We start from the raw sequence: 12330 nt of genomic DNA on the forward strand, positions 1-12330 counted from the left end.
AATGTGATCAATAACGAGACTATCTTTGATCAATCCGTGGAAACATTCATAGATGATTCTGTGACAGAGATATTTTTTCCCTCCAGCAGTAAACATTAAATACCCGTGATTGTTTTTCCATCCAACCGGCTTCTTCAGTCTACGATTTCTAACAATACCGTCGCGAGATGCCTCGTAATTGACGAGCAGGGGATGCGGCTGAAATTCTTGGTCCATTTGTATAATAATACTACTTGTCTAATTTATTATTTGGTTTAATTATGAATCTTTCAACGTAGTCTTGGGGGGTTTTGATGACGAAGTCGGCGGTGGGGTTGATGACGGCGTTTTTAATTCGCTTGTCATAATAGCGTTTTAGTTCCCTGTATCGCTTTCCGCCACAATTGATACACAATTGTGATTTTCCTCTTACACCGACGTGGCAAACCAAGCACGGGAGGGGGCCAAGAGAACCATTACGAACGCTTTGCAAATGATACCCGCAGAATTCACCTCTACATGATTTATTGCACGGGGTTGTCGACCCAATCATAAACCATTTGCAGTGATTCATTATACTATATTCTTTCATTTAAATACTTGTTTTAATTATATGGATGAGTTCGAGAGATTGGCAGCAATTAAGCCCCGGAAAAATATTAGGTTTAATCTCGATAGAGTCCTCAAGGACACACCAAAAGCGTTAATAAACGATAAAACCCTGTTGAGTAAAATACGCGATTGTATCAATGAATTCAAGCGTGATGGCGCATCTCACAGTTGGTCAACATTTCGAATTGATGGCATTGTTGATGCTACCATGAACGACAACCGCGCAGCAATGATAATATCACAACTTGACGGTAAAAGGTATTTCTTCAGAGTAAAATTCATTGTCCGGGTGGAATCAGGCGATTGGATCATACGTGATAAATTTGAACCAGTTCTCAGCGACAAGAAAACAGTCATTGTCAGCCGCGACTCCAAGCCAGGGCTGTTAACCGGAATTGACAAACCATACTATGAACGAGCGTATCCTGAAACAGCAGTTGTTTATGGAATATACCCGTTAAATAAGAAACCTGATATCGGAAAACTGAAACCGATGAAACAGTCAACGGGGATAAATTGTGTAGCAGAACGAATAATAGAGCATTTTACAAATGCGTGTCGAGGAAACAAATTGACTGATTTACGACGTAGCAAAATCAACCAGTGGGAACTAACCGTAAAAGAGCGTGGAGCAACCATCAGCGACATAGCGAGATTAGAAACATCGCTGAGATTTCCAATAACCGTTACAACGATAACCGGTGAAGTATTATACGAATCGAAGTATAAATCGAAGGGAGCCCCAATCAAAATTATTGATCATAACGAACACGCATGGACGCCCGCGATCACAGTATTTCCACGGGATAGAACAGTAAAGTATATACCCGAAGAATTTTTAGGAGAAGAATTCTCCAAGGACGGTTTTCTCGCGGAGAGGAAACTATTTGATGCTATTGCCTACTTGTGTAAAAACGACCCTGTATCAATGTGGTTACTTCGCAGCGCTGAAAACGATGCGGATACCTTTGATCAGTTTGTAAGACCAAACGGTGAATTATATCGCACTGAAGCATTTCACAACAGGATGAAAAAAACCGCCATGGAATTTGAAGAGCATGATGAACAACTGCTAACAAATTGTTTTACGATTCCATCGGTTGTAGCTCATGTTGCAGCAAGGAAAAATGCGTGGAGACCAACGCGCAAGGAATTTCTGCCGGATTTACAATCCAGTTGTTTGGAGTATTATCACGGTGGACTATGGAACACTGAATACAACCGCGACGCTATGATCTCGGTTGATATGGTTGCCTGTTATCCAGCGAGTTTTCTCGGGTATGGATCCGCCGCTGAGTACTTTAGACGATTTGGACACCCCAGTCATGAAATGATTCGTGTTGCTATTAATGGACCACTGCCTGATTTTGATTTAACCGGATTCGCTCGCATAGTATCATTTGAATTCGCGGCAGGACTCCATCGCTGTTGCTATATTTGGATCGGTAGACACATGGCTGAAAAGAGATGGCTGCCAATAGCGCTGCTACGGTATATGATTGATTGTAGCATGCTAGTTTCGTTGATTGTCAGTGACGCGATTATATCATACCGGGCACAGACTGAAGTCTGGTTACCAGAACCGGAGCGTCTAGATAGCATAATTGACGAGTCCAGAAAAAACATTGATGCCGACGAGGAATATATCATCGAATGGTCCAGGAGGATATTTAACCAACGAAACCGCGAGGCAAAAGATCTCGGTAGAAGAATAATTGGTAAGTTCACACAAGGTGGAAAAAACCACGACTACAAACGATATTGCTCACGGCTGATTATAGATGACGCAGAATATGATTTCGTAATCAAGGACACAGTGGCAAAAAATAGATACGTGAACTGCAAAACAGCTTTCTTGTCCAATGGAACGAGGTTGGGTACAGTTGTTACCTACAGCGATGGAGACAGCCCGGCGTATCCACATTTGAGGGCGTCTATGCTGGGATATGCCGCTATCAATTTATTCTCGATGATAAATAGATTCCCCGATACCGCGGTTAGAGTAGCCGTTGATTCGTTTTATGTTGACGTAGCGTATAAAGGAAACGTAGCCGAGTTTACTAGTCCGGACGAGAGTTGGGGTACATGGAGAATTAAAAATGAAATACGACGCGATTATTCCCCGTCAGCAGATGTCACCGTTGAGAACAACTACTTACGCGGTGATAAATTGTCAGAATGGTCTAATGCACCATCGTGTTCTGATCCAATTTGTAGACACAAGACGGTTTATTTAAGCGGCTGTGGCGGGTCAGGAAAGACGACTCGGGCAATTGAATTATTTCGAACGCGGGCAAGTATAATCGTGCTTACACCGACCCATAGACTAGCGCGAGAGATAAAACAACGAAATGTTGACGCCGTTACTTATCACAGCTTTTTTCGATACAGCGGCGGTGAGTGGACTCCTGATCGAATGGGTGAAAAATTTATTCCCGACATTATCATCTGGGATGAGATATGTACTGTTTCGTTAGATACTTTACAAATGTTTCTTGAGTGGTTGCTGCGCGCGAATACAGCGGTAATCATGTGTGGGGAGCATGGCCAACCACCACCATTTGTCGGCGAGGGTCCACATGATTGGTTAAGGGGTTTTGTGGACTATTATGAAGAAACCGATACTGATTACCGAGCACTTGATGAACAACTGCGCGAGGTTAAGAAATTAATCAGATTACAGCCGGATAGAATTCAATGTGAAATAATTCGCGAGGTGATTCCGGAAACGCCGTTAAATGAATTCTGGGAAACATGGAGACCAAACGATTTGATTGTAGCGAGTAGAAAGATAGTCAGAGACACACTTCAGCGGAAGTTGTTTACGTTGCATAAGGAAAAGTTTCCAACGCGTCCAGTGCCGTTATGTTATAGACCCGCGGACACACGGCGGCAGAACATTGAAGTTGAAATTCCAGGTCGGACAGAAAAACAAATTCTCGTGCTGAATGATATCGTGCTCGTTGATATCAGCGTCGTCGAGGACGCGCTACGTGCTGATAAATCCCCGTGGACGCTAGGATACGCAACAACAATACATTCCTCGCAGGGACTAACCATCACGGACACAATTGTTTGGATAGTTGATAATCGCATCGAATGGTCGAATCTAGTCTATCTTGCAGTGTCCAGAGTACGAAGGATAAATCAGCTTCGAAGAATTGTTATTGACGAAGCCACCGACGAAGCCGGCGACAAAGTCACCATCGATGCAAGCGTCATTGATAGAAAACTCTCGGGTTACCGCCAACAGGATAAAAAAAAACAGCGGCGTTTTGATATTGATGCCGAATTAATAATCTCGCTACGACAACAACAGAATAATCACTGCGCGAGTTGCAATTGTATAATGAGTTGGCGTTATTCGGATAAAGACACTCGCCAATTTACCGTGGATAGGATCGATAACAGTCTCGGTCATGTCAAAAACAATGTGAGGTTGACCTGTCTTGAGTGTAATAGACGCAACGGCGCTAGTTAAGACCACGTGGGGGTAATTGAGTATCGTTAGGTATCACTTGTAGTTGCTCGCGTGTAAATCCGCGCTGAGGAGCAGTTGAATCCAGTCTGTAGATCGGTGGTCTACCAGTTGATCGTGTTATCGTTGATATGTTATGTGTGGTAACACTCCAAATAGGATCGGTAGCCCTTTTTTTACCGCCTTCAAGCTCTCCTGGTTCATATAGATATCTAACAGTGACATCGCCAAGAATCGGCTTGGAAACGCTATTTATTTTTGATTTTCCGGGTATATACTCGTATTTAATCGCGTCGCTGGGCTTCATGTTGATTGCTCGGGTAATCTCGTTATTTAACGCTGCAATTACACCTGGCAACCTTTTAACCCATTCACGAGATCGTTTTTCTTGGATGAATTCCTTCGCGTATTGATATCCAAATAACCGTTCAGCGAGAGTCCGATTGAATCGTTCAACAATTGCCTGATCACGATGTAGCGCAGTATGACCTCGTCGTATTGCGACGCTATGATGTTTCAGCGTTGATAGAACAGCGCCGCGAAATTCACTACCGGGATCAACTTGTAATAGATTTGGCCAGCGCAGAGGACCTCTTCGATAAATTCTTTCAAACGCAGCGGCTACTTCAGTTGCCGACTTTGTTTTTAACGGCTCCGCTTGTTTGTATCGACTCGCAACATCAACTACGGTTAGCGCGTATTTGTAACCGTTGTCATGCGGCAGAAATAGTATATCAGCCTGATGAACTTCATTAGGTACGCTGACATCAAAGCGCGAGAAGTTGATTTGTTTAGGCGGTGGTAGATAGATTTGCCATATAGCCTGTTTGGATAACCAATTAACCGCAGTGGTCCTTGTTACCTTTGCAGCGCTTGCAAGCTTACCAATTGCGGCCTTCCCCTTCCAGTATCCTCTCGGAGAATAATAGATGGATTCCATGTTGTTATTATAAACGCTAGCGTTTTCAATTACCAGCACCAGAAGCTCCGCTTCCAATCATTAATTTACCTTTCATAGCCGATTTTACCAACCATGAGGCCAATTTTTCTTTGACGGATTTATCAGGAATAGCATTTAATGCGTGAATTAATTTTACATCCGCGATATGACGCTGTTGCAGATCGCTACTTTTGTAAGCAACATCATGAGCATGACACGCCTTATCGATAGCGTTTATTGGATACTCACCGGGTTTGGGCTGATTTTGATCATCGAGTCTAATATCTAATCGTGTTCCGGGGCCACAGTAGTTATATCCTGGGAGGTGTTTTTCTCCTGGATACTTTGCCCACGGTGTTCCGGGGAGTTTTGCCAATTTGGCTGCGATGTCACCACCTCGCTTTTTTTTAAAACATCTCCGGGTCTAATAGAAATAAATCTAAATTTCTTTGTACCGCATTGTACACACTTGCCAGTAAGGGCCGATCTGTTATTTCTTGTTGTAGCGGTTGTCATATCATTTGTGCCAGTACGTACTCTACACTTCACACAATATAGATCCATAATTTATGTATAGAGATATGAATATAATTGATTTTTCGGCGACTAAAACAAGAGAACCAGTTAAGCATGTTGCAGCGTTACCAAACTCGATCCGGATGATTATCATCGGACCATCTGGATCCGGCAAGACGCAATTGTTACTCAATTTAATAATGAGATGGATGAAGTGGGATAAGTTGTATTTGGTTGCTCCTAGCGTAGATGATCAACGATGCTACGAGGTGTTGAAAGATTTCAACGAGAATGCATCAGCGATCGCTAAAAAAAATGTTATTGAGTTTATTACGGATATCAATGATGCACCGGGTATTGATGATATTGATGGCGACGTTAACAATCTAGTCGTGTACGATGATGTTATGTTAGACAATCAAAAAAACCCAGCTAGGATATTTTCCAGAGGCAGGCATAAAAACACTGACGTGATATATGTCACTCAACGATACACTCAGATTCCAAAAGTAATTAGAGACAACTGTAATATTCTTGCTGTGTTCAACGGCGTTGATACACACACGCTACGAAATATTTGGCAGACATGGTGCGGCGGTGACATAGACTTTAATGTTTTTCGAAACTTTTTTAGTCATGCTCAGTCGACCCCACATGGATTCGTAACGATAAATTTACATGATCCTCGGACACGATATCGTATCGGACTTGACCAAATATTCGGTTAGTTGTAAATAATTTTCATTGTAAATAACCACTTAGCAGCAGAGGGGGCGATGACATCGACGCGGTCGTCGATGTGCTTACCGGACGCTGACGACGCTGGGGATCGACGCGCAGAAGGTGTTAATTAAACCAAATGACGTCACCATCGTGTAAGATGGACCGACGTCGTTTTTTTTTTTACCAGCGCTGACTACACCGGATCCGTTGAGTGCAGAAAGTAATAATTAAGCAAAATGACGATTGGACAAAATGTCCGATTCGCCCCCCCTGCTGCTCCTTTGATGTTCATCAAGCTATGACTATGTGTTGTATATGGCTGTGTCTATATCTTTACTGTATTTGTCTCTCTCCAGAGTAGGTAGCGCGTATTCAGGTAAGACCCTTGCTACATTGTTACCAGTGTTCGGTACCGTAACGTCACCTTACCGGTTCCATTCCTATTGTCCCTATACAATAACCCCACTTTCCTTTGACGCTATACAGGCCCAATAGTCCCCATGTTCAATTGCCCTTGTCATTAGAACTGCTCAGGATGATCTGAAAGTCTTGTCGCTAGAGTTGCCCAAGGGGGTTTGTAATGTATTTTCCCATTGTCGATAGGGTGCTCCATTTAACCATTTACGAAGATCGGTGTTTCGGATTTAAAGTGTACTTTATCTTTGTCTCAGCTTCAAGAGTGTAGATTTTATTTCTACTCAAGATTGGCTTTTGGAGTATATGAATATTAAAAAGTTTAGAAAAGTGTAACATACCTATTAATAACAGAAAAAAATCGACAGTTTTAATGTATATTTTAACTTAAACGCTGCAATTTCTATGGTTATACTGTATAATTAAATATATAACTTATTTTTTTGTTAATCGATTCATGGATAAATCATCCCTCTGATCCAAATATTCATGTTTCTATATATTATGTTCCATTTCAGTTATGAAGTTCGATATGTTATTATCCATCCTTGTGATTGGTGCTGTCTGTACTTTCTACACGGCCATAGTAAGTAATCTCATACACATTGTCTTGTACAGTTGCATGTTTTTCAGGCAACTAATCAAATCTCTTCCAATTTTTTTATTTATCGCATCAGAAACATACATTGGTTTAAAAGATACAAAAAGATGAGAAATTAGAAACAGAATGAAAACGTTGTCGATGTTATTGGAGCAGTTTTCAAGTTTGGTACACATTGGTCAGCGTGCTGTCATGGACAAACAATGGGTCGAAATATACAAAATCCTGGACACCAGTATAATACTGACGATGATGATTAGGAGGAGGATAAGAAGATTGCTGTTGTTGTACGGTTTAACGCCATTTTTCAGCACAAGATAGGCTATTAATGGTTGCCAGTTTAAATGGTGGTGGAAGAACACGGGCAAACTACATAAAGAACCACCGACCTACGAGAAGCAACTGGCAAGCTTTCTCACGTACCCACATTGGCCGAGCCCGAAACTTGAACCCACGCAGACAGAGGTCAGATGGCAGTGATCCGTAACAGTGAGCGCTTTAGACCACTCGGCCACCCTGGGCCTCGGAGGAGAAGAAGAAGAAGGACTTTAAGAGTAAGGACAATTACGACAGTACCTACAAACTAGGTTTCTTTTTTATTCGTAGCTATGATTAAAATGGTTTTGTGAACTTTGATATAACAAACGATTCGTATCAAAATTTCATCACATATTACAATTTACATATAGTTTATTATGTTTGATATATGAAAACGTGAACGTGTCACTTACTGTGAAACCGATTGGGCCAAAAATTCCAATGAAATTCTTACACAGTATTCTCGTTATTTATTGGCTGCAGCTGTCTGAGTTTCCCTTGCTCCGCCTTCTGTTACCACTTTAGTTTACTATTAGAATTAACAATACGATGTCCGTCTTTCAAACAGGTAGCCAAATGAACACTTGGAAAAAGCGGACGACTATCACAAAACCGCTCCATAGTGATTACGTTTGTTGAAATATATCCCATCTAGCCTATAAAGAATAGTCTAAAACTAGAAAGTGAATAAACTCCCTGGACATTCGCCAAGGTAAATCCAATACTTATATACCGAGGTTACACATATAAACACTCGCCAGCCTACTGTAATGCAGACAATTCCCTTTACGTTGCTGCTACAACACGATATGGACCGTACACCCCGCAACCAGGACAAGCATGGTTTAAATGTCAACCTACACAAGTCAAGAAACTAACCTCACTTTTGTTGAGAATGCTGGTCTCCTATATGACAAAAGAGTTATCCAATTACATCATTCTTCCAAGTCAAATAATGCGATTATCCGGTCAAAATAATTTCAAACCGGAAATCACAAAGAGCCGTATGAATGCAAAACCGGCGCCGGCATTGATTAAGTACTATTTATGCATCAAGCAATCACCCTATTAGGCAAATATCCAACCGTTGGAATGCTTTTTCTTCTGCCATATTCAATACTGAATCTGCGGTGAATGTCCATGGTAGAATCGACACTCTTTTTGGCGTAAACGCTGTAAACAGTCGAGTCTCATAAACACACACACACACACACACACATATATATATATATATATATATATATATATATATATATATATATATATATATATATATATATATATCGTCAAGGACCATAGTGTTGAAAAATCTTGTCTGTATCAAATGTTCTATTGGTTGAAAGGACAGTTGATCTTTGAATTGTAATTTGTTAAAAGCAGTCTACTTCGAAATGTTATTGGTTATCGAGCTGTGTAATTTTGTTTCAACTCGCAGCTGGAACTAATTTTCACGCACAAGAATTGAAAGTGCATCATCTGAGCCAAAATTAAATGAAATGCCGAAACTCATTTAATGTTCGTTCAGTCTAGACTCTTTTTCTTATCATAAAATAAATCTATATGATACAACAAAATCGCAAATGGACATTAATTTAAAACTGAATTTATGCAGCTCTCTGGAAAATTTACAGCTTTTGCTCGCTAGTGCTGGAAATTATTCAATTTTTTGCATAAATTAAACATGTTTTTGCCCATTTGAGCTCCTATACACACAAAAGTTTTTGACACGTCACACGGGTGACATCATGTTGTGACAGGATAGCATATTTAATTATTTTAACAATCTTAAACATTCGAGTCTGAGGATAAAGCATGTGACAAATTTATGTATTTGCAGGGCGGTTTAAAAGCGGTCATGTGGACCGACAGTTTCCAAATGATAATTATCGTGGCGGGATTTTTGGCCGTAGCTATACAGGGAACGACAGAAGTTGGTGGATTCGGCGTCGTGTGGGAGAGGGCTCAAAATGGTAGCAAGCTGGATCTGAATAAGTAAGGAAATATTTGTAAGAATAAAATATGCCCTTGATCTTTGATGCCTAAGATTTCGATCTCAAGACTTTTTCTTGTCCTATGTGAAATTCATGGGATATACGCGTACCTGGTTGCACTGTTGAAGAAGAACAGGACAAACGGCAAATGACGAAATAAATAAAACAAGAAAGGAAAATAGCTGAGATGGAGATCTTCATTAAAGCTCAGATAGTCATTGTTTAAATTCGTTCTACATGTTGCCATTTTCCATCGTTATGCTATATCAAGTTTTAGTCTAAACACCCACACATACGAACCACAAGCACATTAACAATCAGATATTCCTCCAAATCACGAATCAATGTGCAAATTGCTTTTTTTATAAGCGCATTATGTTTCTTTCTGTGTTCATAATGTTGCTTATCAAACACACACACACACACACACACACACACACACACACACACACATGAAACATTACATGTAGTGGGCGGTCTCACAAAAGTAGAAATTCTTTGCATGAATATAACATTTAAATAAAAGAAACATATAAGATGAAACATTTATAAAGATCTACTCGTCAAATATGAACCAAAAACGATAAGAAGTAATTTCTTCTTTTTTTTCCAGCTTTGATCTGAATCCTCTCACACGCCATACGTTCTGGGGCTTGATCATTGGCGGCAGCATAACAAGTTTGACCGCATACGGTGGGAACCAGGCAATGATTCAGAGATATCTCAGCATGGAGAATACCAAAAAAGCTAAAATGTTGGTTTTCTTCATTTTCTAGGCAGTTTAATTAGTTGCTTGTGGATAGAATCAGAAGGAAATTTCATACCCCGTTGTTGGTTATCTCACTAAAGATCTTGAATTGAGTCGAACGGCAACGAGTTAATTACAATCAAAACGAGAATAATTCCAACGGAAATGAGTTAATTACATTCAAAACGGGAATAATTCCAATGGCAATGAGTTAATTACATTCAAAAACGATAATAATTCCAACGGAAATGAGTTAATTACATTCAAAACGGAAATAATTCCAACGGCAACTAGTTAATTACATTCAAAACGGAATAATTCCAATGGAAATGAGTTAATTATATTTAAAATGGGAATAATTCCAACGGCAACGAGTTAATTACATTCAAAACGAGAATAATTCCAACGGCAATGAGTAAATTACATTAAAAAAGAATAATTCCAACGGCAACGAGTTAATTACATTCCAAACAAGAATATTTCCAACGACAACGAATTAATTACTTTCAAAACGAGAACAATTACAACGGCAATGAGTAAAGTACATTCAAAACGAGAATAACTGCAGCGGCAATGAGTTACTTACGTTCATTTGAGAATAATTCCTACGTTACGTAACAAGGACTAGCCTATTTGCGATACAGAGTTTGCTAGTAATAGCACAACATCATTGAAGACAGGGTAAATGTCTGATAAAGCCAAGCTGATGTGTTTTGTAATATAAATTCTGCTCTGCGCGATTGCATTTTCTAAGACCACTCGAGGGCCGCAGAAACTAATTTATTTAATATAATTACTGTTCACGGGCCAGATTTCTGTGTTGTTTTAATTTGCCCTGAGGGCGTGATCCGGCACGCGGGCCGGGGGTTGTGCACCCCTGCAGTAGAGGAACATTGCATCAATGATAATACTATATATGTTCAGATAAAAAGGTCCATTTGTATTCCTTACTGAAATTATTTATTAAATTTTTAAAGGATGGAAATTATATATTTTAAATTTTTTAATTAATATGATTTATGAAAATTTTTACCTGCTAAAATTGGTGCCGTCGTTGCCAATCTCTCTCTCTCTCTCTCTCTCTCCTGGCTGCCTTCTCAATATTTTTGATGGTATATTTCGGATTATATTAACTCCGAAATGAAACTGTAAGAGTAAATACAGCGAAACCAGAATATAAGGTCATTAAATATATAAATATGATAATTGTGCACAATCAGCTGATACCTTCCTTTATACAGGTACACTCTTCGTAGTGCAAATCGTTAAGGATAATGTAGATGTCAGATATGTGTACAATATGCAAAACCGGTTCTCTTATACTTCACCACAATTTTTGGGAGCCATTGACAAACATTTCATTTTAACGAATCCAGAACTGCCTAGCTTTGGCACCGATTTATGTTTGGAGCAATAAAAAGTACTTTATTAGTTTTTCAAAAGCAATCTGAATTCTGAAGACAGGAATGTTGATTGAAAGGACTTAAAGACGGAGACTCATCTAATCAGGGAGCGAATCTGGCATACGCTCAGTTCGAAATTAGCTGTCATACATGAAGTTTTTCTTTATCCTAACCTTTGTCGTTACTGATTCTAACTATTTGATAAATTGTGACACATGTTGGCTGACAGTTGAGTTTATATAATTCACTGATAAATTTAAATAATGTGTTTTAAAGAAATCTTTTTAGCATTATACTGAAACACGTGATATAGTTACGATTTACGAATATTTTTACAGACGATACACGGTGGTGTACACTATTTTATTATTGATTCTTTTTCAGAGCTTTGTATCTGCAACTTCCGGCTGGCGTCATAGTGACAAGCATGTTTGTTTACGGTGGTTTAGTTCTCTATGCTAAGTACAGCTTAAATGATCCTCTCATGTCGTGTATAATTCGGCAACCTGACCAGGTAAGGAGGTTTAAATAAATCATCAGAGTCTGTATCTCAGCAATTTGCCACCAATTTGTCCATCATGAAACTGTTCTTCTTCCTATGTAGCTA

At 39.7% G+C, this 12330-nt stretch overlaps 1 protein-coding gene across 1 annotated transcript in view; it reads left to right on the plus strand.

The window, feature by feature from the left end:
* LOC149780589 (sodium-coupled monocarboxylate transporter 1-like) overlaps positions 1-12330 on the plus strand; it is a 108968-nt gene that overhangs the window by 26283 nt on the left and 70355 nt on the right. The window contains exons 4-7 of the mRNA XM_089936221.1: positions 7181-7248; positions 9419-9573; positions 10186-10326; positions 12108-12237. Coding sequence (XP_089792347.1) covers positions 7181-7248; positions 9419-9573; positions 10186-10326; positions 12108-12237 — 494 coding nt within the window. The remainder of the gene's footprint in view (positions 1-7180; positions 7249-9418; positions 9574-10185; positions 10327-12107; positions 12238-12330) is intronic.

This window comes from Sinohyriopsis cumingii, chromosome 16, assembly GCF_028554795.1.
Source record: "Sinohyriopsis cumingii isolate HCF-2022 chromosome 16, ASM2855479v2, whole genome shotgun sequence".
NCBI lineage: Eukaryota > Metazoa > Mollusca > Bivalvia > Unionida > Unionidae > Sinohyriopsis > Sinohyriopsis cumingii.